The sequence below is a fragment of the Tigriopus californicus genome, chromosome 9 (assembly GCF_007210705.1).
Source record: "Tigriopus californicus strain San Diego chromosome 9, Tcal_SD_v2.1, whole genome shotgun sequence".
NCBI lineage: Eukaryota > Metazoa > Arthropoda > Copepoda > Harpacticoida > Harpacticidae > Tigriopus > Tigriopus californicus.
This window is the reverse complement of record NC_081448.1, coordinates 12,552,093-12,579,244: the sequence shown is the minus strand read 5'-3', so window position 1 is coordinate 12,579,244 and position 27,152 is coordinate 12,552,093. Positions and strand designations below refer to the sequence as shown.

Sequence of the window (27,152 nt, the reverse complement as noted above, 5' to 3'; positions counted from 1 at the left end):
AACCAAATGGTCATGTTGGAAGAGATCCGCACTGAACGCGAATAGCTTCGAGTAATGCAAGTTTTGGCTTGGGAAATGATAGCTCTATGTTTAGATGAAGCAAGCGGTTTGTCACTTCTCTCCTGACATGAGTTTGTCGAGAACCATGATTCTCCCCGGCTACATGTGAGTCACAAAGGACGGTGTTAATTCGAAGAGGAATCAGAGACGCAAACATGAGCATAGGTGAAAATTGGGATTACGCATACTTACTAACCAACCAATATAAATGCGTATTGTAAGACTAAGTTCGAAAAATACTATGTGTAATACAGAAATACCATCCTTCATACTCGTTTTTGTAATTGAAGCAGTCATTTGGTGATTCAAATATGTATATGCAAGGATATGTGATACCAAATGTCGAGTAAATTGTGTGATCGTATATTCCAATGCCAAGTTACCTGTTCTAAGAAGGCATAAAATCCACCTGTTTGGCCAAGCTTGTACACTAGAGCCCCCGTCACTGCCAATTCACAATAAAAGAATGTACACCGTCCCCTCTAACCGGTGAAATTTCTTGGGCATCCAAAATCTCCCTCTCTCTCTCTTCAGAACTCGAACCAATTAGTGAATTATAAATTTTATTTTTTTTCCTGAATCGAAAGAGCTTCTTTCATCCATGCATTTCAAACATACGAACTAACTTGTTATTGCGTGAGAGCGTTTACTGGTTAGTTTGGGCTACTGCCTTCTTGGTTACTGGTGTGGGTATTATTGGGGTTACAAGTTTTAAGGATCAAACTCTCATCCTATTTTTGGATCCCCCAATACGAACGGAGAGGATATCCTAGGGCAAGCTGAGCGCAATAGTTCGTATGCACGGTGCTTAAACTGTTGTTGGGTCAATTTCAATTATGCTCTCAAGACTTCATAACATGTTCCAATCCATGATCGCCAATGAGAACACTTTTTGTCTTATAAGAAGTGCTATATGTGGCTAGATATATTAAGATGAACTAGAGTTGCCATTTATTCACTCAATTAGGTGTGTTTTTTCACGGCTCTTTGGTAAGACGTAATTAATTTAAAACCTAATAAGTTTATTGCTCATCCATGTTTAGTTTTAGCGGTTTCTCTCTGATGCTGCATTGTAGTATATTTAGTTCCCAATCGTTATAATGTAGAGTGCATAGTTCTTTAGTTTGATTGTATTACTGTGAAGCTATTTTTGGAAAAGTCAGCAAAGAGACTAGACAATGTTTGTGGACTTGGTCTTAGCAGGGAAGGATCCTTCCGTAGTCAATGAGTCCTTTATTATAGAGGCAATAGTTGCTTGGGTCAATGCAACCAGGGTTCTGCTTGAAGAACAGGCTCACCCAGTAGTTGATAAGTCAATTGATTTGACCAGTGTAGAGGTTGAAGAGGTATCTCCACTTATAGTAGAGCAGGATAAGATAGTTTTGGATGGACTTTGTTCAAAAAGGGTTGCAAGCCAGCAAAAAGGCTGAAGGGCACTTCGAATCCAGTAATTGTGGGTAGTCTCCAATAAAAGTTGGACGTAGTTCAGGGTAGATTAAGGCCTCCATCGAAAATGACCAGTTACAAACTGAGGGTAAGGTGGTTCAGGAGGTCAGGTCGAATCCGAAGGCTTTTTTCTCTTATGTCAACTGTAAGAGAAAGATGAAACACCCTGTTGGGGCTTTTGAGGTTGGTGGGGAAGCCATTGGTATTGTACAGGCTATGGCTAACATGCTTGGAGATCAGTTCTCTAGTGTGCTTTCAACCCCACTGAGTTCAGAAGCAACAACTCATTGTTCTAATGATGAGTCTGTTGAGATTGATAATGTTAGTCAAATTGAGCAATTTGATGATCTCATAGTTACAGATCAAGATGCTTAGCGGCCATCAAGGACTTGAGGCTTTCAAGTTCTCCTGGTCCTGATGGAGTGACATCTCAGTTTCTGATGAGATGCTCACAGGTTATCGCTCCTGTTTTCTTGTACTTGATGCGTTGCATCTTGGATCAGGGCAAGTTTCCATCTTCACTAAAATTAGCTCACGTTGTTCCAATTTTTAAAGGGGGAGATAAGTCGCTCACCAGTAATTATAGGCCGATTTCTCTCACTTCGAATATTGCAAAGGTGTTTGAGAAGATCATGAAGTCCAAACTTGTTGTATTTCTTGAAGTCCAAGAAGTCCTTCCTCCTGGCCAGCACGGGTTCCGAGCACATTTTAGCACAGTTAACCAACTGATTGAGCACTTCCAGCAGGTCATTGAGGGACTGGAAAGATTAGTAAAGCCGGTGAAAACCCAAGCAAAACAAGAACGCTAAAAGACTCTGGCTTAGGATTTATTCCCTCATCTGATTTTGTTGCACATAAGCAAAAGAAGGTTCCAAACAAGGCACAAGTAATGAAGGAAGAAAATAAGGGCCCAAATGACAACACAAGGGCTAAAAATGTGAAAACTAATGAAAAAAGTCGAAAAAGAAAAGAAAAAAATTGCTAAAAAGGTGAGAAAATGGGAAATTGGCACAATTTTTCTCCTTCAGGTTTTCACTCTTTTCCAAGTCTAGTCATAATTGATCGTACCAAAGTAAGTTTGTCCCAATCACGAGCAGTGAACACCCTTTGTGCTCGCCTTTCCCGCTCATTAAAGGGGTCTCCCTCCGGCTTTTTATGACGGGAAAGTTTGTGATCTGCAGACTTGTGGCACATTCAAGTCGACGTTCCGCATTCTATCAATCAACCCTCAGAGTTGAGCTTGGGCTTAGTAAAAAAGCCAGCTTCAAAATTTGTCTTTCACAAGGTGGGCACCACTGGCTCAGCGTGTCTACTCTGGAGCTTTGTGGTTTGGCGTTTAGAGGGTGGTTTTAAGTAACTTTCATACATAAAACGTAAGTAAGCAAACATTCCATGAACAAGTCGCTACGTTATACTCACTCGTCATGGCTATTACGCCATGGTTGCAACCATGGGGAAAGTTATTCATCCCCAAGTGCCAAACAGTACTGTCCTTTGAATGTTCTCATTTCGCAAAATTTTCCTCAGCTTTTCGAGATTAGCTAATGGTGCATTAAGACGACCCTTGTTTCGACACATATTGTGGTCACATACGGTATTCACATGACATATTCTGAACACATTGCCACATATTTCAGTTGGAACCTTCTCCAATTTTCTGCGATGTGTGCAACAACTTTTGGTGACATCGGCCAACGCAAGATTGAGCGTGACCAAACTGAGAAAATTGGAACGAGCACTCTTTTCAATCCACCGTGCTTTTGGTTTTAATTTGTTTACGAATGAGTAAAGCACAAGCGTAGATAGGACCAGTAAAACAATGTTTGAGAATTGTCCTAAAAACTCGAAATAGCACGCCTTAAACGAACTCTCGTCATGTCAGATACAGTCTCTATATGCGGATCATCTTATTCATTTCTCATTTCATATTTCCCACTATTTCTCTTTCTCAAATGCAAGTTGCCCGGTTCCAAGAAAGCTTTCAACTTTCACTCCATGGCCATCACCGAAGAAAATACCCCTGGTTTGCGGCCGCCCATGCGGTCAGCAAGCGGGAAATATGAGGTCGAAACCCTACGTACACGGGAAAATATAAACTGTAAATCTCAACTTACTTACTTGGGATTACAAATGAATATTTTGGATTAGATTGTAGGTGTACATTGGTGATGAAAAATAGTTGTAGTTGACAAATATACTGACAGCAGGAAAAGCAAGATCTACTGGTTAATGCTGTATTATAAAATGTGTTGACAGTAAAAGCCATTGAACAATTATTTATTGGAAAATGCAACGAACGGGAATTACTTTGTACCTTCTGAACATCCGATTCGTTCGATTCAGAAATGACGAATGATTTTCTAAGGAGTGGTAATTCCATGCTTGCTATTCTGTTGGCACGACCTTGTCGTTCTACCCTTATCTCGGCTTATCTTATCTGCAATAAACCTGCCTGTCTGCCTTGATCAGCTCCCAATCCCAGTGCTTTTTTTTGAAATGAATGACTTCCTCGCTGATTAACTTCTAGAACTCGGAAGAAAATCAAAATGAGGCAAATTTGGTTCTTCTTAAGCCTTTGTCTGGCTGTGTGTTCGTCCCAAGATGAAAGTGGAAGAGACTCTTCAGTGTGTATTTCCAACAATCCATTACGAATCAAGTGCGAATGTGAGCCCCATGGGAGTGTCAATTGCCAGCACAAGAGCATTCATAACATTGACGAACAGTTACACATCCCGGATGACACCACGTTTCTGGATTTATCCAGGAATGAGATCATAACCGTTCCCAGCAATCTGTTTTCCAATGTCAATAACTTGAAGGAGTTGTATCTAAGTCGGAACCTCATCGGCAAAATCAGCTCCAATGCTTGGTTCGGAGCCTTGGCCGAACTCGAATTGCTGGATTTGAGTCATAATCGACTCAGTGAGCTGACTTCAACCACTTTTCAAGGGTTGATCCGCCTTCGAACGTTGAATCTCGGGAACAACTACTTCACCACACTTCCAGCTTATGTTTTTATTCCGGTTCCTAATTTGGAAGTACTCGACATCTCTTCCACTCATGGCATTGGTAAGGTTTGGCAAGACCGTTTATTTTTGATTGTGAAGGAACCCTATTTGGATAAACGATGCAATTTCAGATGCGCTGGAACCTGACAGTTTGGTCAATTGCAAACAATTGACTAGTCTCAATTTGGCCAATTGCTCAATTGAGCATCTTCCTCCAAATTTTTTTAAGGATACACATAGCCTTAACTCTTTAAGGCATGATGAAATGAGCAAGAAATTAAGTCTGGCAACTTAGCGAGTACGGTGTCATCTAACCAGGGCTGTAAATAAAAGGCCATTAAAATTGGCCAAAAACACTAAGAAAAGCTTGATGAAGATCTGCCCCCCCAAAACAACAAATAATATCGCAAAATCTACATGGCGCTGGGCCTCTAGTGTTACCAATGAATGATGATTTGGTTCAGAATGGTAAAATCCCGTTAGACTTTGAAGGAACGCTTAGGAAAAGGATTATTTCAGTCACTCTAGCTGATATATTCGTGCCGCTATCCGCTTTGCCGGTTAACTGCTTACCCTTATTCGCATAGACGCATGAAATATTCGTGCCATTTGATAGGGGTACCCATAGATACGTAACTTTGTATTCTTTTTTTTCTATGGGAGGTAACCGATTCAAAAATCGTCCGCTTGTCAGTTTCCAATAGGTAGAAGTACAGTAGAAGCATTTTACTCTGTGGTCGAGCTTGATTGGTCAGATAAAAAAAAAACTTTTGGGTGATTGGTCAGTACGAAAAAGTGCTGAGGGTTTGGATCGATCAAAGAAGTGAAGAAACTTGTCAAACCACTTTTAATTTGCATCGTGAAAGATATAGGTCTCTTGAGTAATGTCAAATTTCTGATTTTCAAGTACCTATTGCAAATTGCAAATTGCATAAGCAATTAACCTTTGTAGCAATATACAGATAATTAAAACAGCCATGTAGACAGCTTTCATGAAAAAATCGTAATCTCGTGTGAATTACACTGAGTTGTTCTTTGAGCTCAATTAACAAATGATTTCTTTATTATCTCCTAAGATTTGATCTTAACAGTTTCAATTTGTAAATTCCCATGGCAAGAGCGAATTTAAGTTGCGAATACAACTTCGTAGAAAAGTTCCTAGAGAACTGGATCTACCATTTCACCCGATCCCAAAATATTGGCACAAAAATATAAATATCCTGAAGGGAATCAACAAAGCAACATGAGCAGAAGCAAGTAAGCGTCAAAGCGCACGGACATATCTTCTGCCATATTCAGTTGCATTAGACCACACATAAAACGACTTTTTTTGCTTGATCCTAAATCAAAGTGACTATTTCTGTAGAAACTATTTTTCCATGTGATTAAACGTATCTTGTCTTTTTTTTTTATCAGAAAAAAAATATATTTCCCTCCTAGAAATACATAAAATAATATGTAAACTGAAATCGAATCTTCATCAACCCACCTTCACTGGACCCGTCTTCATGGCGCTTGTGAGCCTGCAACAATCTCTTTAGGGATTGCCGAGTATTCGAACTTGGCTTAACAGCATGACTTAGCTTGGATGAATATTTCTAGCCTAACAACATGTTTACACGTTTAAAAAGGATTCTCAAGCAAAGCTCTCATTTCAATCAAATGTCAAAATAACATCAAGAGGCCATTGTTCCTTTAATGCATGGATTTTTGATATAAAGGAACATTTGTAGAAAAAAAGAAATGGGAAGTAACAAAATGTCCCAAAAAGCTTCTTGAAGCAAATCATTCAATAAAGGCCAAAAGAGGCAATTACCTTTTTTACAGCGCTATGTACGCATAACCAGCCATGATATTTTGATTGATTTTGTTAACGTTTGGTTGATGCCAAAGCTCCCCTACATCCTATATTACTCTGACTTTCTGTTATCGTCCACGAGATCAAAATGCTTCTGGGCGACGCCAATCCAGCAACCTAGCCTCGAAATGTTTGTGCCATTTTCAACATAAGAGATTGTTTGATCCAAATTTTTTGGAGTAGAAAATAACACTGCAGCAGGCCCGGGTGGGGTCAACATGATAATAGATTAGTCATGGTCAGGCGTTGGAGAAATCGAATTTGGCAAAAGCCACTAGAAAATGGCCGTGGCATACTTCAATGTTATAGCAATTGCACTATTAATCAAAAGAATCTAAAGGGAATGCATTTTGATTTTGAAGGCACTTCAATTGCTTCAAGTCTAAAGTTGTTGATATCTTCGGACCTCTGTAAGGCAGCGGTTCATTTCTTCTATTGTTTCACTAACTACAGAATAAGCGCAATCAATTTCAATTGGAAGCATTTGTGTGGCAAGTTGATAGAATCATGAAAAATAGAAAAAGACATTGAAATCAACAATAACAATATCAAGAAGCTAGCCAAATCAAACCCCTCGTTCAAAAGCTGCAGGCTTTTCTGCAATGAAAAATGTTTCTGTAGTCCAAATTCAGCGGCTCAACCTTGCTCATTTCATTCACAACCACCTTGTTAGCTTGGCAAACAACTCCTTTGATCAAATTCCTAACGAGGAGCTGTCTTTGATCCGATCCACTTTGACCGTTCTGGATTTGAGCGGGCTTCATATCACAGATATCCACAATCATGACTTCTTCGGCTTTCACGCCCTTCGTATGCTTAAAATCAATCAAATGCCTTTCTTGGAACGAGTGGAGGTTTTGGCATTTAGCTCTCTCACAAGCTTGCAAAGATTGGACATGCAGGACAATCCTCATTTACATTACATCGATCCCCAAGCATTCTACAGGACCATTGACGGGCAGCTCAAAAACACTCCTAAAGAGGTAGGCAGCAATTGAATGAGATGCTACTTATTAAGACTTAAAGGCTGGCTAATGCTTCCTTCTGAACTTGCAGATTTATTTAGCCAATAACAATCTTACTTTCATCTCTGGCTCAATGTTTTACCCGTGGGAAATTGATGTCCTTGATCTCTCTGGAAACCCGTTGGAGTGTGACTGCAATTTGGAATGGATCAACCACTTACCCGAGGTTATCGACAACATTGATTCCCTGATTTGTCACGGACCTGCCGAGTTGAAAGATGAACCTGTAGTGATGATGAGCGTGATTAACCGAGATTGTGCAGGTAAAATGAGGTTGGAATCATCTTGGGACTCTTCCATCACGAAAGAGATGTTGAAAGTCAGCCTTTCTCATTACTTCGGACCGAATATGATTTTGTTCCTTGCTGCCTTGCTGAAACTAACTATTTTCAAAAATCTTGATGGAGAGAGACTTTATTAGGGCCTCACTACCTTTAACACTGGCGTTTAACTTATTGTAATGATTCGATTAAACTCGCATATTTCAGAGGAGCAAACACTGAGAGAAATATGATTGTTCTGCACGTGTAAGTAAATGAGGATGTTACGTCAATCACCGATGTAAGTGGAAATGTACGAAGCAGATGAATAGGGTTATGGCCGAGAGCTACCTAGAATAACATTAACACTTAACATAACTCATTCTTGGTTGAGTTTGCTATTTGGTGCTATACTTAAGCGAAGTATAAATGAAAAGGGTTTATTAATTTGGAAACTTTTAATCCTTGTATCACTCTTAGAATGGCTTGGGATTTGACCTGAAATGACCTAGTTTTGTCTCATCCACATTTCAGTTTCAAGGCTTTGCGTATTCTCAAGAAGTAGAACACTACCTAGAATTTTATGATCTGTACTGCTTCAGTAAAAAATTTACATCCCATCTCAAGTTTAGCTTTTATTTTATAGTAGGACCCGGGTTTGGAGTACTCTTTTCCATCATCATTGGAATGTTCTGTATGATTATCATCGTTTCAATGTTGGGACTACTCTACACCAAATTAATCAGGACCTACTATCCCAAGTAAGAACCTGGATTTTGTTGGCAAATCAACTCTATTTGAGTAACTTTCCTTTCTTGTATTTGTTTCAGCGCTCCAGACCTGAATGAATTGTATCAAAAAAGTCGTTCTACTTTTGGGTATCAACGAGTGACACGCTCTCAATCATAAGCGGCAACAACTTCACATGAGAACATTTATAGAGGACTGCACTTTTTGATGACAGACGATTCATATTTATTGATATAAGCTAAAATGTTCCAATTATAACATATTTTCACGACTCGAAACCTATTTATTGTAACTAGGATTATCATAGCCTGTCTCAACCTCACATTCGTCCTCCGAGATGGGAACGTGTTTGGCGGGTCCCCATTTATCCGTGGTTCGGAACAGGCTCTTGTAGGTGGTAATCTTTCCTGATTTTTTCAGTCTTAAGCTTTCAAACACGCCCATTCCAATGGCAATCATAACTGAAGTGGTGGCAATGAGCCATCCCAAAGCTTGAACAGCTGGGGGAAACACGTAGCCCTGGTATTTGCAAGGCTCGAACATGATCCACGTGATGATCGTGATCAAGAACAAAAGGACTGGCGTAAAAAAGTACCAATTGATTTGCCAGTAGTAACGCAAGATCTTAGGCACCCATATGCCCATCTCGTTCACATTGGCCATGAATTCGTGGAAGCCATAAACATAGATGACCAGAACAACCTCAAAAAAGGCCAAAAGGAGGAGCGACCACGAGGCGGAGAAGGTGTCAATGAGGGTAAACATGTAAACGCCGCCATTGCAACACATAGGTAAACCCAGGATGAACCCGGTCAAGGCGGACCCAATCACCACCCAAGCTTTCCTCTTGCGCAATTCCGGCCATTGGTCCATGACGGCTGTGGTCAGAGTTTCGGTCATGGTGAATTGCGTGTCAAGACCCAGGCTCAAAAGCATTAGAAAAAATAAAAAGGACCATACTGGCGGGCACGAAAACTTTGTAACGGCTTCTGGATAGGCAACAAACGCCAAACCAGGGCCTGAAGCAATCACATCACTCACGGCTTGTCCTGATTCATGAGCCATGAATCCAATAATGGAGAAGACGACAAATCCGGCAAAGATGGATGTGGCAAAATTGCAAATGGCTATCAAAATGGCATCCCTGTGACAATTGTTGTTGAACTTGTTGTAACTGGCCAAGGTGATGAGGCCGCCAAAAGCTGGTCCCAAGGAGTAGAAAATTTGAGTGGCGGCATCGGACCAAACGTGAATGTCGAGCAAGCTCTCCAACTTTGGTTGGAGATAGAAATTGATACCTTGAACCGCCCCCGGTAACATGGCGCCACGAACAAGAAGGCACAGGAGCACAAAGTAAGGAAAGAGGGCTGTGAAGTAGACCACTTTTCCCGATGATTGCACGCCCTTAATTAGGCTCAAGCCCACAATGACCCAGGCTGCTAGAAGACAGAGAGCCAAATCCCATTTGATCCCACCGTAATTGCTCCACGTGGTATCATCGCTTAGGCCCAGAACAATTCTTGAGTAGTAGTCCTCACTGGCCGTGGTTCGATTATAAACCTGCAATTAATGACAATGGTTACCCACATTTTCAGGGTCACAATAGCACTTGCTATATACCTTTAACAATGGGATTCCTGTTGATCCGTTGGAACACATGGTAAAATTGAACTCGTCCATTTCGTCCTCCAAGTGGGTTAAATTATAATATTGGCAGATCTCTGACACGTCCGTACAAGTGTTGTTCCAATAGGAAGTGAGACCATCGCCTCCAGAATTACAATCCTCGGCTTGTTCTGACTGATAGCACGAAATGGCATTGTAAGGTTGTCCACAGTATGTCCACGGCAAAGTGGAGGTGAAGCCGGCAAACATGTAGTACAAGGTCCACCCGATGATCATATTGTAATAGATGGCCACGAGCAAGGTTACGAATAACATTCCGTACCCCAAGCCTTTGAAGGCCGGTGCAAGTTTCCCAAATATCCGGGTGGGTCCCAGGCCACTGTATTGCCCGATGCCCAGTTCCAAGAAGAACAAAGGCAATCCGATCAAGGTCAACATAACTCCATAGGCCACAAGAAAGGTTCCGCCCCCGTGTTTGTAGCACAAGTACGGAAATCGCCACACATTTCCCAATCCTACTGCGTAACCCATGCAAGATAGGAAGAAATCGCACTGGTTGTCCCATTTCCCACGGTCATCCTCATCCTCCGAGGATTGCCGATTTTGGTTCTTGACTTCTTCCATGATGTTTGAAACTGTTCCAAATCATTGGCTGATTTTCGATGCGTCCAGATTGAAATTTGATTCGATATTGAAGCCATTTCGAAACTTGAGAGCCTTTATATCTGTCGAAGAAACTCGGAAATGAATGTGTTTTTTGTTATTTCTAGTGGTCTCAAATAATCGCGCGCGTCTGGACGAGCTGATAGGGAAACCAATCCGTCAAAACGTTCCTTCCAAACACTTCAAAGCAAAGCAATATTTCTTCAAAAATGAATGTGACAAATCCTTAATATCAAACCTAGAAAACAACCGGCAGACGTCATTATTTTCAATGCAAATGTTTTTCATCTAATAACGTGTTCTAAACCTGAATTGAAATAGACGACCATTGTTTATTTGGCACTAACAAATGTGCCTTAAAATAGACTTGCTTCTGGAAGGTGCACGAGGGGCCTCTCGACACAATTTCAGGTACGCATGTGACAGGTTAGCACAAGTGAGGTGCGGGAAGACGTGAGCGAGGGCTTCAACAACAAAGTGTTCTTTATCGATGTCTCGTTATGCGCAGCAAATCGGGCATAGTACGAACCATTTGTACGATGCTGCAACACATTTGTTATACTTTGGGGAAGGAAATGAAAATCTACTATTCAATAGCCAAAAACGAAGGCATGGGAGTTGGTCCATATTAACAGAATGTTACCACGGACATTGATTGATCCCTGACCTAAAACATAAATTCTCTGTTATGTCTCTTTCAATTTTAGGCTCATCGAAACCATCCTGAGCCCAGATGAGGCTCGCAGTTCTTTGAAAACGAACCTTGGAATGCTTGTCTTCAATAATATCACGTGACTACATGTTGTGCTTCATCTCGAGGGTTTGTTTGAGCGCTAAAAGCATGGACATGATAAGTTAGTATTCAAATGTATTGTACGCTCTCAGCATGTCTAATACAACATGTGTAATGTGTATTGGTATACCTCATACTTCGAATAAGAAATATGAACAACTATGCCCCCTATTAATAAAAAGACGAACCAATCACAAGTACTACATGTACTATTTATAGAATCTGTATATTAGACAAATCAGATGGCAAGTTCACTCAGTTCTTTCGAATAGACGATAGACTTCCATTTTTTCTCCAAGGTTTCCTCCCCATTCATCCATTGAAAGGTCTTATCCACCTTGGAGTTAAGAGCAGCCGGTTTGAAATGAGATTTTCCTCACTTGCCCTCCTTGCTCCGTTTCCAAGTACCATCTGATTTACCATAACTCACATCTGGAAAGAAAAACCTTTTCGTCTGCCGAATCTCAGTGGTCTTAAGACCAAGCGAAAAGAAGGCGGATATTGCCCGAGCACTCGAAAGCTTGATTAAACCAGCCCAATACCAGCTACTTATCCTCCAATGCATCTCGAGTACACCTACTCTACTTATGGGCATTGCATTCTCCGGGTCTGGAAGCCATCCTTGCTTTGAGGATACTAAGCACTGAGCACAGGCACAGTATACTAATAAGTTCAATTTATTATGATTTTTTCCAGTCCAAAAGCTCGCAGACGGACGCCTCCAAAACGCGGGACTACTACGGGTAAGTGCCGAATAGAGAATAATGGAAGTAATATGCTGTTTATAATTTGAAGATTGAGACGTCCCCTTGGACAACTACTTGACTCTAGCAGTTGAGCCTCAAGGATTTGGCATTGGCACAACTAGCCTCAAATTGTCAAGGTAAGGAAACTTAGTGAAGTGGCTAGAGCAATTTTTCCTTGGTTATATGGGATTAGATGGTTCTGTTTTCATCACTCTTAGCTCCCAACTGCCCCGCTATATCTGAACTTAAAAGGGCTGAGGGTAAACTATGCTCAACTTATATTTCAAATAATTCTCCACTCATTTCATTTATTGAATGAATAGGTCCTAATACCTTTAAAACTTTTTGAAAAAATAAATACTAATACCCTTAAAACTTATTCAATAAGTAGGTCCTAATACCTTGAAAAGTGGGGTTATTTTAAAAATCGCAAAAATTGAAAATCACCTTTCTTTTTGATGCAACTATTTCAAATGCAATATAAGGTTACTTAAGATATATCTTTCTAAGAAAATGTTTTACAAATATCAAAAGTACTGCTTTCCTTGAAGTTTGCCAATGCAATGGTAACAATCCAACATACTTTGATCTGCAAGTCAACTAAAATACGAGTACCTTAAAATTTCAGTCCTAGATGCAAGGCCGATCTCTCAATTCTAAAACAAGACATTTTGTTGAATCGTTATACGGCTCAATATTCGCCAATAGTTCCAAACACAAGTCCATGAAAACCGATAGTGGCAATCCAAGTCACCAAAACTTTTTGGCTTGAACGATCATGAAGCCTGAGTCAGTGGCTATTTGATAGACCGAGGACTGTTGTACAGTTTTACCAAAACTATTGACACAGCTTATTGATGTGGTCCATCTTAGCACGACAACTTGAATGGAACCATAATTTACGACTTCCTTCGGAACTCTTTTCTCAAGACAGACCGAGTCAAGTCAGGCTTCTATTTCGATTCGATTGCTCTGTTGGAAAGATAGGTCGTTTCCCTTCTCAATCCTGTGTCTCAAGGGTCCCAAGAGACATTCACCCACCATTATTTTCCTCTCTATCAGCAACCCATTTGGTCTATTTCATCTTTCCTCGAGGGAGAGACATCTCGAGTCCCTCTCAACTCTATTGGATTGAAAAAGAGTGTCGTCTTTTTTATTGGGGCCATTGGATTCTTCAGACATCATTAAAACTGTATTTGGATCCATTAGCACATCAGGCCAAGCTTTTGGACCCGCTTGATGAGCGAGTCATCGGGGCCGAGGCCTTTGCTTCCATAATTATCAGGGCCCATGAGGCCGATTAACCAGTCGTCATGCAAGAAATCAAGCCTTGGCCACGGCCAGCTGCCTCGCCTTGGAATGAAATGGTTCCCAGTTCGTTGGTCCCCGAGCATAATTCAGGCGAGTACACCATTTGCTCCAATTCGAGCACACCGCGGGCGTACAGTGTGTATACGATGTATTGAATTGGCATGCACTCTTCGTCTCCGTTCTCTATTCTTCACTCTTCGTCTCCGTTCTCTATTCTTCACTCTTCTGTCCTGCTATTTTGGAACACTCTCGTTGTGAGGCTCTCGGCCGCAGCACTCACGAAAAGGGAACATCGAGCGCTTCTGACTAATGTTTCAGGGACACCAAGTGATTGGGTGTTTTGGGTTAATGAAAGCAATTAAAACCAAAAGGAGTCAGGCTAGAACAGAGATATTGTTGATGTTGTTCCTTGAATAGGTCTGTTTTGCTCCATGATGGGACAAGGAAACGGAACGCAATCTGGGCGACCGTACTTACCATCTAGAGTTGGTCAATGCAACCCTGAGGAGCCAACGTCCTTCATGCTGAGGATTAGCCTTTATCCAAGAGGAAGCTCGGAAAGCGAGGACGACCGACAGAAACGAAGAAGAGAGGTTTCCGAGGATCTTTCCCTCTCTCTTTCGCCTTCAGTGTTTCGTGTTCCTCGCAATACGGCGGTGTGCTTGTCGTTGTCGTGGTGGTGGCGGTGGTGGTGGTGGTGGTAGTGCCCGAAGATTGGACGCTCTGGTTCTTTTTCATCGCGCTTAGCTATAGTCGGTCTAGTAAGCGCAAGGAGCGATGAAGGGTCCTTCTTCTCTTGACGAGCCCAAAGCGTCCGTCCTCTTCATGCCTAACTGAGGCCGAGCATGTTGGCACAAGCCTATTCTAACAGCAGAACAAGCGAACTTAAAGAAGGTGGTCTTTTGAATTCTGTGCCTTCTCAGCTGCAAAACAGCTAGGACCTTCCAAAGTCTGCTCGAACGAAAAAAAACACCACTGAGAGCACACGAAGGGTTCAAATTCTCACTCGGCCAGTGGTGGTGGGGGAGTTGCGGTGGGTCACTTCGATTGAAGATCACTGCTCGGTGTTATGTGGAACTTGGACCGATTGGATTAAAGGTGGAACTTGGACGGACGAGACCCGTGATCCATGGCTTTTGAGACAGGATTTGTCTGTGTGACACTCATAGGCACTAAGCTGATTAAGTGCTCTATCGTCAAGAGGCTTTCGGTGTCTTTTCGTTGCAACATATTGTCACTGTCTGTAGGCTGTCATTTATCTTGCTGGTGATTCAAGTGGTGATGATATTGCTTTCTCCTTGATCAAAGACTTGCTTGAAAGTCAATTGTAACGTTCATTTCTACGTTTGACTGGCTGTGACCATGTCCGGATTTAACCCCAAGGTAAGACCAAAGCCTTGGCCATCCTGACTTTTGACTTGCTTGTGAGGTCTAATGGTGATATTGAATCCGACCCTTCAAAACGGTTTTTATGACCCCTCAATCGATTATTCTTTGAAACTTGTTGAAGCATCAAGAGTGCGAGGCCATTATCCTCCTAAGACTTTCTGCGCTCATGGTTGGGTCACTTTTGGGGTGTCACGGATTATTGCATGAGAGGTCGTGCTTTTTGATACATGGTCCCAATTGGATCCGTGCGGAGCATACAAATGGTTCGCAATGGTTTTCGTTAGGAAACCCACGGCGAGTACCACCCAAAGCTCACGCTCGAGGAACTCGGAACCAATGGTTTCATTCAGTCAAGTCCCATAATGAACTGTCCCTTTGGTTCGTTTGGCCTCGAGAACATTCATTTTGGAACAATTCTCTTGGACGGAATTCCATCTTTGGGTGAGGTCAACAGCTTGGTCCATGAAGCTGTTATTCTCGGAGTCGATCCCGTCGTCCATGATTGTTCAGCATAGTCGGATAGTTCGTACAGTGGTATACAATTTTCCCAAGAGCCTCGCCGAGGACGACAACCAAACTGCAGTTCTTCAATGGAAATGGATTTCCACGCACCAAGGGCGACTAAAAGAGCCAAGGACGCTCACGAAGGAGAACCATCGCATGAGAAGCTAACCACTCGGGAGGTGGTTCATAGTCTGGTAGAGGGGAAGATTTTTCATTCTTGGCCTTCCATGTGCTACATAGGCTGGCTCACTAGCCAATGAGCTTGAAATGATCTTAAAGAAAGGCCAACCTTTCCACAATCATGCAGACGATGTGGTCCAAACACATCATGTTAAAGTCACATTTGGAACCACTCACGTGAATGAGAGTAGTTCATGTTATTAACTCCATAGTTGCATAGTCTTTGTTAGTCTTTCTTATAGCTTACGATATGGTTCTCCATTCCCGGGAGAGAGTCATAAAGTGTCATGATCCAGGCTCTGGGCGTACATACAACTGCAATGGGTAAAGCAATTCCCAGTTGATGGACACTTTCTCGAGTTCTGGGCGGATTTCACAGAACAGTCGCGCCAAGTTACGTCTTTATGGTTTCGGACTCTGTAGAAATGTTCAATTTCTTTTTTGAGTTTGATGGGTGGAAATCATGGGCATAAAGAAGCGCTTTTGCTTTTGAACAATATTCCCTGTGCAGAGTTTGAGATCAACCTCGATGATTTGAGCTTGTTCCAATGGACTTCGGGTTCATTGACCTTTCCAATTTTGGGAGGAGCAAAACCGCACACATGTTCGATTGTGGGCCCCTTGGTGTCTCCTTTGTATAGAGGGTATTTTTTCATTCCTGGAGTGATATGTATTTGTTTCATCATAAAGTGTGTTGGCAATATGAGGTCAGGTATTAATTTTTGTGTCATCAGCCCTACAATCTTCGAGGCGTCTCTCATCCTCACATTTGTATTTTTTCTTTTGAAAGATGGAACCATATGAACACAACGCATTTATCATTTCGAAAAGTGCGGCGAGCTAAAATTTTGACGGCTAGAATTTCATTCAATCATGTCAAAACTTGGCATTGTTGTTTAACTAAAAACACATTTACCAAACCTTCTGACGATTTTCATCCTTTCTCACATTTGGCATCAACTATCAAGGTCCTTTCCTAAGACAAGCTAACCAGATGATGCGAATTCGATCCTTGAGGTTCCAATTCTTGGAGAAATTTGAAAAGCCGATCTGCAGTTAAAGCTAAAGGAAAGACAGTTGAGTGACATGAAACCCGGATGGATTAAGAACTTTGCCCTTCAAGAATTAAGTTTCTCGTCCTCATTTTCCCAAACTAGAAAGAGGTCGCTTGGATAGTGACACAAATCAGAGTGCGTTTTATGGCTAATGCTAAAGAAATCTTGAATATGAAGCTGTTTCACCTAACATGCTTCAATTACAAGCATCATTCTCCTCCGAAAAAGAAATCGACCGTTTTTGGCTTTGGTACTAAATTCACTCAATTGAAATTCTAAACGCGATAACTTAGATTCATATTTCTAAAACATGAGATCACTCCAGACTATTTGTTTGCATAAAGAGGCCCTTAAATCACAGATAGTGGCTCAAATGATTTGCATCGGAATCAAATAACGTTTTTGAAGGACCTCTTCAATCTCCCTACATTTGCCGGCCTTAAAAAATCAGGACTGTCATCCCCCCCCCAAAAAATGTAACTTCAGAAAAAACAAGATTACTCTTACAAGGCTGTACAGTATAGTCAATTTCAACATGGATTGGCGCCAAAAAGTTATATCACACCAAGCTGGGCTTTGGTTTGCACTCTCAAATCTGATAGGTGGTCGGATCTGGGCTTTGATTAACAATCGTTGCCTACTGGGAAGCGTTGCAATGGCGAAACATAACTACGGTGTTTCCGGCCACAGCTGACATGTGGCCGGGATTGCGGCAAAGTTTTGATGAGTTCCAATCTGGTGGGCCAATGTTTCGCATTCTCTCCTCTTTTGGGAGTGCCCCCCTCCCTTTTTCACGGATCCGTCTTCCTCATTGGGAGTGTGCCAAGAGAATGAAAATATAACTCAGTCGGATGGGCTTCAAGGTCCAATAAATAACTTACTTGACCGCATCCGTGGTGGAATTGAATTTTCGGATCCTTCAAGATATGGTCAGATAAAATGGCGCCCCTCATTTGGTTATCAGTGATGGCAATGCATGGAGGGCTAGTAGCCTTAGATTATGCAAATGACATTATGGTCCATCCTCATTATACCGAAGCATGTGAGTGGAACAATCGTTGGGAAGACTCTTACTGCGCCAATGTATGAGCTTCGACGAAAAGACAATACTGTACAAAGGACTTTGGAATCGCTCGTTTCCAAAGAAGCTTTCCAAAAGCCTCTTCCTTCTGCGTCCCAAAGAAACGCTCTGGTTGGGTGTCTCCAAACTCACTTTGCGGTCATTAAATCGTGTAATTTGGTTAGGAATGGAAACTTTGGAACCGAACAACGCGCCATTCACTGATTACTACCAGATTAGGGCTCACCAACTCGTTCGAGTGGAACAAAGCAAGATCGATTCGTGATCACTCTCGAGGCCAAAACCTTTGGGTTACCCAAAGATTTTGAAGATGTAAGAATTTAAAGGGGGTCCCGGGAACACGATTTTTATCACGTTCACCTTCAGTGCTACATAACTGAAACAGACAATCTGGTAAAGTGTGAAAAGGAACATGCAGTTCCAGTCATGCTCTTACTTGAAGCAAAACCTTACCAAGCTCAAACTCAGGGTTATTCATAGCTGGTCCCAAGCCGAGGCCTTAGGCCTTTCTTCCTGCCCGAGGTCTCCCAACTTGAGTACTTCAAGGTTGTTCCAAGCTCGAACATGAAGATTGGGATTAACATTTCCGTCTCTTTGGCGATCAATGCTTTCGTGTTTGAGTGCATTTTTGAAAGACGAGCATGTTGATCTTCCCTTCGATTGAGTCAAGAGTGAGTGACTTTCTGCTTGGCTGTCGAGGGACTTGAGCTGTTATCGAAAAATTGCGATCAATAAATGGCTGCCGTTATTCTGTCACTGTACATACAGCATTGAAAACAAGTGTGGGAAGTGGCACAGATTGGCCAGAGAGAGGGGAGAAGGCCGCGCCCAAAAAATGGCCGTCTCCGCAAACATCTGTGGGTTTCAGTCGTGTTTGTTCCCCGCTAATTGGAATGCTCTGCATTCACTCACATTGAAGTGTTCACTGAAGGGAGTACTTTTTTTTTCAAGTCTCCCTTGAGATTATCAAGTTAATAGCTTTCAGTTTCAATTGAGTCAAGTCGGTGCCGGCTATTCAACCAAAAAAACGACCGAGAAAAAGAGAGAGAGAGAGAGAGAGAGAGAGAGAGAGAGAGAGAGAGAGAGAGAGAGAGAGAGAGAGGGAAAGACAATGTTGAACTTTCCGGTCCAAAGGTGTCACTTTCAACGTGAGAGAGCCTTTGACTATAGCCTAGCTCCTGAGCCTTTCTAATAAGGACTCGTTGAAATTCTTCTTGGACCGTCTGGCATTGGATGTGTGACCAATTTGGAGTGCCAGGCGGTTTGACACATCTCTCGGCTAGATAAAAAGGTCCAATGGTTGGCCAGCCACTCTGTGAGCCAGTCGTTTCTCACCATTTGGAACCAACATTCAAAAGATGGGGCCCATTTTTCAGCTTGACAGACACTGAGTCTACCATTCACGCTCAATTACATGTCTGTCCCATCTGGGGCGTATGTAAAGCAACGGATGTCGTTGGTTCATATTGTGTCTTGTGCTCTCCTTGACTGGTTATCCCCCGGGTTTCACATCCTCTCCTTCTTCCAGGGTTCTTTCCACAGCCCAGCCTTTTTTGGGTCCCGAACGGGTCAGAATAGCTGGCCACCATGAACATGAATGCATTTTGCAATTTGATTGCAGAACAGTGCTAAGAAAGAGAAGTGGGGAAAGAGGAGAAAGGGACTGGTGGTAGTCCCGGTTCTCCTCTTAGTGGCCTCCTTTGCACATGGCCTTTAGCTTTCATTGGAGGCTCTCCTCTTCTTCGACCGCTCCCTTTCACGTCAGCTGACAAGACCGAAGACACGGCAACAGCTGACCTCAATGTGCAAACAGGCAGTCGCCAAGCAAGGCCAACCAGTTCCAAAGGCAAACGAACGTGAAAGAAAGAGAGAGGGAACGAAGGAAAGAAGGAGGGAAGGAGGGAAGGAAAGAGGAAGGAGGGAGAAAAGGGACAACTCAGACGGAAGGGGAGGGAAGAAGGAAGAATCCCAGGATGGGATCTCTTTCGTGCAGTTAGACAGCTGTTTTCTCTGATCCTTGGTACGAAGAAGAAGAAGAAGAGACAGACGAGAAGGACTCAAGACTGCGGCGAACTCCACGAAGAAGCCCTTCTTGTTGTTATAAGACATGTCAGTGGTGGAACCATCATCCCCGTCCAGGAGGCTCTTCTAAATTTTTCGCAGGCCCAAGCCGAGGCCAAAGTTCCAATACAAGTCTTTGGGGGCGAGTGCCACTCACAACTGGACCAAGTGCCACTGACAGCAGCATGGGCGACAGCAGCCTCGTCTGATTTGGCGAAATCGTGCTCATTCGGTGCCAAAAGCACAAAACTTGTCGTTCGGTGTTCCGTCAATCTCGTTGATAACTCGGGGTGGTCAGCATAATTTGACGAATCATATCGAGTGTTCGAGGTCTCCCGGGGACCCTCGAGCTAGTGAATCGCTGGAGATTTGTATTCGATCCCATTTGCCAATTCGTCGTTGTGTCCCAATTTTGCTCCACCCTTCGTTGCCAATCCCTCTTTCCGAGTCCAATAATAGCGGATTCACAGGCGTTTGGAGTGACAGAAGTGACATATATCGTTTCGGGGGATTTCGGTTGGTTGTGCTTTTTGTTTGGCCTCATCAAATCATCATTCCGTGACTAACAGAAGGCCACAACAACCTCGAGCTATTTGGTGTAAGGAAAGATGATCTCACATTTTTGGAACCTATGCCGTGCCTGTCCAGCATTGGAGGTAGATAAGGTAATTCTTTTTTTACGATGCGGATAATTACTGCCATTAAGGATCAGCCTAATGAGCACCTACAGCGTAGACAGAATGGAAACATATATGTATATAAATGGAAGAGAAGCGTTCCACGAAATGGAACACATGCACCCAGTTAAGTTGAAAAGTACGATCCCTTCATTATGGAATCGAGGATAACAACATGAAGGACCTTCACAATCTAGGTGTAATTTTATTCTGTGCCGTGCATAAACAAACTTGTTTTCCATGATAACGTGAGTGATGACATGACAAATATCGCTTTCATCCTCAACCTGTTTGCTCAAGCATGGAAAGCGTTCCCAAAAGCTCTTTTCGCGACCCTTTTTGAGAGAGTCAGAGAGAAAAAAATGAGTATTAAACTAATTCCCAAATGGGTCCAAAATGTCTTCCAAAGGTCGTAAAAGCCAATCACAAGAACTAAAAGCTGCCTACCATAAAGTTGAACGAAGCGTGGCACCCTTTCAGTACATAGGAGTTAAGAACTTTTTGCCTCTTTTCTTCCAGCTTCATTCTGAATATAAAAGCACATATCGATGGCACGAGTTCAAGCCCAACTCCGGCGAAGTGGTCGTGGTTCGAAAGCCTCCCCAGCCCAAACTGGGTAAGTACCGATCCTAAGTGAAAAGCCAACTTTCCAATATCTGCCCCGAGCACCTCTGAAAAGCTGATATATAATGCAAGGAGCTCACAACCGTTCCCTCATAAAACAAGGTTATTAAAGCTAGCTGGCAGTCAAGTGAGCACTTGCCATGGGCCCATCTTTTATCTGGCAGTAGATACCATTGGGCACATGGGGTCTTATCCCATCCTCGCTCCCCACCTCAACAGAAAGAAGAAGAAAAAGCCTTGGGCCCGATTTACCGGCTCCCATTCCATTTATTCTCATAGAAGCTCCCCCCCCCCTCCCCCGAGCTAAACTGAGCTACCGAGTGAGTGTTCTGCCATTTTTGCATTGCAGACGATTTCCTGACCTTCTCACGGAAAAAGAAACACCCGGATCAGGCGTATAGGAGCCATGAGTTCTTCGATGCCTCTTTGGCTCCTCCATTTCCAACGCGAGGACAATTGGCCACGACCTCGGATCAAGCGGACGGTCGAGCTCGGGTAAGAGTGGCATTTTTAAAGATAATAACGAGCATTTGAGGCTTCCAACTCCTGTGGGGAGTGAGAAAGAAGCCTTTTGGTTGAGCATTAAAGGCACCCTGGGAGTTTTATTCTCGTGGCCGAAACTTGTGGGTTTGAAAGCCAAGAAGTGCGCATTCCAAAGGAAAGTTTTCTGCTGTAACATGGTGAGTTTCTCTATGGAGATAACTTGCGGTAAATTTGACTCAATTTGCAACTTGGAGCGATCCATCCTAGGGAACAAGAGTTTAGGCAAAAAAAAGAGTTCCAATTTTTACACTTTTTGATATCTTGCACTTGGTGGACAATGTGGAGATTGAAGTGGCAGTGTAATGTTCTGCAATGATATTAAATGAAGAATGCATCCAAGAAACTCCATGAATAATCGTATTTCTATTCTGGGAAAAAAAAGAGTGGTCGCAAAAACAGTGTTAAAAAATATGCATCGTCAAACAAGATCGGATGTTCAAGAGATCTAAAATTCTTGCATACTAACCGAAAAGACGGCGATCCGAAACTTGAAGTTGTCTCGGAAAGGAAAGTTTGAAACCGACCAAAATCAGCTTTTGTCTTTTAGTGGAGAAAGTCCAAGTCTTCTGTGTTTCTTAAACCTGGACGAGGGCTTAAATCCGGAAATTCATCTTGTCACAAGAGTCTTTGTTATGCAAATGAGCATCATTTTGGCCCATTTCTAAAATCCCTCTTGAAATAAATCAGGAGCCCTCTAGCGTGTTTAAACAGTGGAGCAAGTTCATTTTCAAACCAGAGAACAGGTCAAAATGCATTACTCACTCCAACTGGGAAATGCAGTTCACGTTGCTTCAGAAATCTTCCAGATAAGCGTTCTAACTGGGCCTCAATCTCTGCGCACCCTTACAATAAGCATCAACCAGCCCCCTCTCGCGGGATAAAAGTGTAATCTTGAAACAAGGAAAAAACCTCGGGGCTGTAGGTCAAAGGCGATTTGTCCTTGTAAATGAGGAGCCATTTACTCGGCCATTTCCTCTATTCTAGAGAGTTTAGAGCTCCTTTCGATTTGCTAAGGCTCCACTGATTTTCTCGTTCCAACTTTTCGACAAAGAAAAGAAGGGGGTCAAAAACCAGACAAACAAAGTGTGTCCGTGGAGGGTGGCTGTTGATTTGCAAGGGCGGATCTCCGGGATTTGTATTAGGATGTCAGAACATCACGCTTTGTCAGAATGAGAGACGAGTATTGGGTGTGTTGGTCGGAAGTGGCATTTTTTGCCCCCTCAAATGTCTTTACTCATTTACTCCGCAGGTTTGCTCTCTGCGTTTAGAGCACTTTTGAAAGGAATTATCGTTTCCCAGAACAACAACGCTTCAGATACGTGTTTTGATTTTAACCGAAGTGATATTTGATGATCGACTCATTAACACCATAATAAACAAAATCGTTTGTTTGCCATGTTAAAACGAATTGAAATCAGCTCTAGAGCTCTACTTTGGTTAATAGAGAGCTTTATCCAAGTTCTTTGTTATTGGATCTTCAGGGGTTTTTGCTCCCTTTTTTGTGCCCTATTTGCTTCAGCGCCACTTTCAAGTCACTCGAGCTCCTAACTCTGTTCTCTATTCAGCCTAAGGCTAAGGCAGTCACTCGTACGTTTACCTATATAACTGTATCAATTCAAATATGATGCCATTAAAAACTTAAGCCTGACAAATATACAAATACGTAGACGACAAGCCCTCTCTATTCATGAGTATTTTGCAATTTCTCCCGTTCAAAAGAAGCCAAGCGCTCCAGCAATGTCAATCAAAAGGTTCATTCGACACCAAAGGGGTTTTCTTAACCCTTTAGCTCGTTTTGATTAATGATAACCTGCGTGTACTCGCAAATTTTAACCCTTCCCCCTTCGCACAAGTGGTTTCCATTGACAGAAGTTCAGAACAAGACCAGAGGCTCCATTTGTTCTCCCCCTCTTTGACTATCAAGCACGCTTTTCATACGGCCTTTTTTGCTCCTTCCTTCTTCCTCTCCGCCCTCCACACGTTCAAGAAGCCTTTTTTGCTAGCCAAGCTATCTTCGGCTTTTTTGCGACTTCTTCCTCCTCTCCTCTTCAACAGTCCTCCTTCGTTCCTTTCCTCTCCCCTCTTCTGGTTTTTCCTCTCGTTTTTTGATGTTGTCCACAGAGCTACTATTGTTCAGCTCCATAGAGGGAGCATTCAATGCCATTGCCCCTTTACTTCGGGTCTGTTGGATGGGGTCGAAGAATATCTTGTGTGTAGCTCAACTCGGTCTACAACACCAATAAAGACGACGACGTCGTCGTTCGTCGAGGACGGGGATCTTCAAGCCGGAGTTGACTTGGTGTGTAAGGTATCCACATTCAATAGAGTGCTTAAGGGGGGCACGACTAGTTCAGGATCAGACGTCTGGACAACTTGAAGGAAAACATATTTTTTGTTGTCTACGTACGTATATGGAGGGAGGGGCAAAACAGAGACTGAGATAGAACATATATGATCACATCTTTGGTATTTGAATTGAAATGTGAGGGCATATTGATATGATGCCTTACTTCCACGGTTAGATGTTTGGGTTCGAGATGGATGTATGGGTTCTGAGTGAAAGTTGATGTGAGCTGAAAGATTTGATTGGATGGGCGATGTGCTTTTTCCGCCGATCAATGATTACTTCGGTTTAATTAGTCTCTAATTTGTTCGTTGATATTATAATGGCCATGTGAAACACGATTGACCTTTGAGCTCAAGTGACATTTGTAAGCGTCTGCTAATATTGATCCAAGATTGATTGAGGGCTAAATTACATTCAAATACTTACAATGCTGTATTGGTGGGAAACATTTCCATTTGAGGATTGTGCATTCAATAACTCTCTCAAAAGACCTAGCCAGACACGACAATGGAGTATTAATGCACTTAAGGCATCATAAACAGGCTGTTTTGGATCGGTGCCAACAGCAACGGAACTTGGAACAAATCGAGTCCGCACAAACAATTCCAAGAAGAGCTCTAAGCATACTCTCTTTCTTATCAATCGAAAACAAATCTCTGACTCTCGTGGATCTCTAAGCAACGCATAACATCAAAGATGGCTTCCTTTTTCCTCCCTAACAGTCCTCCAGAAGGATGGGCCCAGGGGCCTCAAGTGCCTCTTCAACCATGGCCCAGCGTCGAGCTCGCTCCGAGGGCCCCGTGAGTCGACGGGTGCGTTCCACCCGTGACGATGGCCTTCGTCCCACCCACCGTGTGCCTACTTCCATGGCAGCTAAATCCGTGATGTCGGTGCCCTCGGCTTGTATTCCAGGTCAAGCTAGACGACAGCTGAGCTCCTCCAAGACATCGACAGCAGCTGATCAGGTGGAGATGTCGTCTGGCTTTATCATTTGGTCCCTGTCCTTGGTTGTCCAATTTTTGTCCATCCTGTTTCGAGGCTTGTTCCCCTTCGCTAATCCCTTTTGTCATAAAACCCCGAATGTGCATGTTCCCTTCTATCTACAGTAGTACAGATAACCTTTATAGTATGGACGTTTCCGTCAGACATGATTTTATCATAGATCTCGTTATGACCCCATGCGAACTTGATCTTTGGGATCAATCTTCAAGACTTCCCATTGCTTTCTAAACATCCGATTTCAGCGTAGACCCGTAGACTTGCATGTTACAAACCAGATTGCTGAATGATCTGGTGGTCTAAATCATGAACCACAACTGTCCATCTTACGTAAATGATGGTTCTTATGTACAAAATAGATTTTGTTGACAATGCATTGAAAGCCCTTGAATTGTCGTGGGTTGCGAATATTGGGACCCGGTTTCGTATGCGATGTGTGATATGATATTCCTTGTACAATGTCGACAGTGTGTGTCTAACGTACTGTTTTCTCGCAAGAAAGGAGCTCGAAGTCCTTGGGTGGGTTGTTGAGAAACGAAACCCAATATCATTCCATTTTCATCAGGGCCACCAGGATTCGCAACTTTCTCGGCTCTTGTGCAACCCTGTCTCATAATTCACTGGCGTTAGACTGCAGATCCCCGCGGTCTTGGCTAGATTTATGTATTCACAGTTGTTCCATGGGTTTTGGAACACCTCAGGGTGATGAGACACCAAATGTTTGAGGGATGAAGGAGACCCCGCGTAACTGCATGCCATTATCGAATACTCATGTCTGCTTCATTCAGTGTCTGATTGTTCCATTAATGTTCCAGATGGATCCCTTGCAAATGACAAATAGTATGCCAGCCCCTGGATCTGCAATGGAAAACGATCTGAGGAAGAAAACAGTGGAAGATGCCAGGTAGGAGGAAGATATTATGCGAAACGGAAAGTCTCATCTGAGAAAGTGCTTGCAGTTGCAGCTTTAGAACAACAAACTGAAGTCTCTCGCTTGTTTTGTTGGTGTTGTTCTTGAGCACAACGTGGTCTTTTGTTATTTTGGTTCCCAAAGTAAAGTTAAAAAAGAAAAAAAAATCCGCGGCTGTAATCCTGGAGAAAGTTCTTCCTACTTTTCCTTATCGCCGAAAACGAACTCTTATCTTTTTTTGGCAAAAATCCTTTGTGGGTATCAAGAATTAAAGTCTAGGCACATCTCAAGCACTCCACAAGGCGTGGCATGAGGGACAGTGTTCCTGCGGTCTCTCTTTTGATGGAGAAGGACCAAATTTTAGCTTTGGCAAAACAATGCCAGACCCCCTATGTCGTTCGCTCAACTTAGGTCGTTAATTTTAACGCAAATTAATGGATCCCAAATTTGCTAACAAATAACTTGGACCATTTCAAGCGAACACCATTGCCGTTCCATTTTTTGGCCATCCATAGCATTATATGTTTGTGGAGGATTTTGCTAACGCAAACGGTGAAGAGGCCATGATTTTACTGTATTCGAGCCGTGAAATGGTTCCATAAATCGCATTCAATCGGTGTAGTGAGACAGTTTATAATGGTGTTGGCCCATTAGGTATGATTGAGCTAAGGCATTTCTTGCCTCAGAAGCCAACTTTTAGCCACTCAAAGTCATCAAAGTTTGCCAATTTTTCGAACAAGTCTGAAAGGCCTCTAATGTGGACCTACGATCAAATGAGTCCTTTTCTAAGTCGGTAATCTGCTTCCATTTCCAGGCGCCCTCAACTGAGTGAGTCGGTTTCCATGGGACAAATCCAGAGTGGAGCCAGTGGAATGGCGGAAAAGCACGTGATTTCGATTCCAGATGGAACGAATGGTAAGAACTCACGAGCTTCCGTCCTCTTTTGAACCATTTACATTCGAATCAAAGCACGTGATGAGAATAGCAATGGAGCTGAACCGCACTTACCCGATCTTGTCACATGTTCCCAATGCCAAAAATATGGAAGTGTTGGAACTACGTTCCCAAATCTCTAGAGCTTGACTTAATCTGGATTCATCCTAGATTTCACTTGGAGCCTGGCCAGATTTGGTGCCCGGCTTCAAAGGTATTCTAACCACACCCTGGCCAAGAAAAAGTCTCGTTTGGCCATTCAGAAGGAGCTTGCTAGTATTTTAGCTGGGTTTGTGGAACCTC

At 42.7% G+C, this 27,152-nt stretch overlaps 4 protein-coding genes across 5 annotated transcripts in view; 2 read left to right on the top strand and 2 right to left on the bottom strand.

Annotated features, from left to right (window-relative positions):
• Positions 1-1,132: 1,132 nt before the first annotated feature.
• LOC131886808 (uncharacterized) lies at positions 1,133-3,914 on the bottom strand. The gene is made up of 3 exons (XM_059235214.1): positions 3,821-3,914; positions 2,081-2,264; positions 1,133-1,649 (listed from the first exon to the last, which is right to left on the bottom strand). Exons 1-3 carry the CDS (start codon positions 3,884-3,886, stop codon positions 1,582-1,584), a joined length of 318 nt encoding a protein of 105 aa, XP_059091197.1. The 5' UTR covers positions 3,887-3,914; the 3' UTR covers positions 1,133-1,581.
• A 48-nt stretch (positions 3,915-3,962) lies between these two features.
• Positions 3,963-8,678, top strand: LOC131886807 (leucine-rich repeat neuronal protein 3-like). 2 transcript variants are annotated; one of them, XM_059235212.1, is made up of 6 exons: positions 3,963-4,575; positions 4,646-4,769; positions 7,046-7,355; positions 7,429-7,660; positions 8,304-8,418; positions 8,488-8,678. In XM_059235212.1, the coding sequence occupies exons 1-6, from the start codon at positions 4,053-4,055 to the stop codon at positions 8,564-8,566; spliced, it is 1,383 nt and encodes a 460-aa protein (XP_059091195.1). In that variant the 5' UTR covers positions 3,963-4,052; the 3' UTR covers positions 8,567-8,678. The 2 variants fall into 2 exon arrangements, with proteins under 2 accessions (XP_059091195.1, XP_059091196.1); XM_059235213.1 differs by lacking the exons at positions 8,304-8,418; positions 8,488-8,678 and adding an exon at positions 7,886-8,291.
• LOC131886806 (sodium- and chloride-dependent glycine transporter 2-like) lies at positions 8,598-10,745 on the bottom strand. Its single transcript, XM_059235211.1, has 2 exons — positions 10,028-10,745; positions 8,598-9,967 (listed from the first exon to the last, which is right to left on the bottom strand). The coding sequence occupies exons 1-2, from the start codon at positions 10,655-10,657 to the stop codon at positions 8,687-8,689; spliced, it is 1,911 nt and encodes a 636-aa protein (XP_059091194.1). The 5' UTR covers positions 10,658-10,745; the 3' UTR covers positions 8,598-8,686.
• Positions 10,746-14,248: 3,503 nt separating this feature from the next.
• LOC131886489 (mucin-17-like) overlaps positions 14,249-27,152 on the top strand; it is a gene marked incomplete in the record, with an annotated part of 19,635 nt that continues 6,731 nt past the window's right edge. Inside the window, 6 exon segments of the mRNA XM_059234854.1 lie at positions 14,249-14,929; positions 21,013-21,109; positions 21,467-21,612; positions 24,730-24,972; positions 25,822-25,910; positions 26,731-26,831. Of these exon segments, the coding sequence (XP_059090837.1) occupies positions 14,909-14,929; positions 21,013-21,109; positions 21,467-21,612; positions 24,730-24,972; positions 25,822-25,910; positions 26,731-26,831 (697 nt within the window).

Coding starts and splice junctions, on each gene's coding strand:
- LOC131886808 (XM_059235214.1), bottom strand. CDS start 3,886: ATGGAATTACCACTCCTTAGAAAATCATTCGTCATTTCTGAATCGAAC. Junction 2,265..3,820: donor ACGAATCGGATGTTCAGAAG/GTACAAAGTAAT, acceptor TAATCTTTCCAG/TCCCTCAATGACCTGCTGGA. Junction 1,650..2,080: donor AAATCGGCCTATAATTACTG/GTGAGCGACTTA, acceptor TTTCTCTTACAG/TTGACATAAGAGAAAAAAGC.
- LOC131886807 (XM_059235212.1), top strand. CDS start 4,053: ATGAGGCAAATTTGGTTCTTCTTAAGCCTTTGTCTGGCTGTGTGTTCG. Junction 4,770..7,045: donor CATAGCCTTAACTCTTTAAG/GCATGATGAAAT, acceptor CCACCTTGTTAG/CTTGGCAAACAACTCCTTTG. Junction 7,356..7,428: donor TCAAAAACACTCCTAAAGAG/GTAGGCAGCAAT, acceptor CTGAACTTGCAG/ATTTATTTAGCCAATAACAA.
- LOC131886806 (XM_059235211.1), bottom strand. CDS start 10,657: ATGGAAGAAGTCAAGAACCAAAATCGGCAATCCTCGGAGGATGAGGAT. Junction 9,968..10,027: donor CAGGAATCCCATTGTTAAAG/GTATATAGCAAG, acceptor CATTAATTGCAG/GTTTATAATCGAACCACGGC.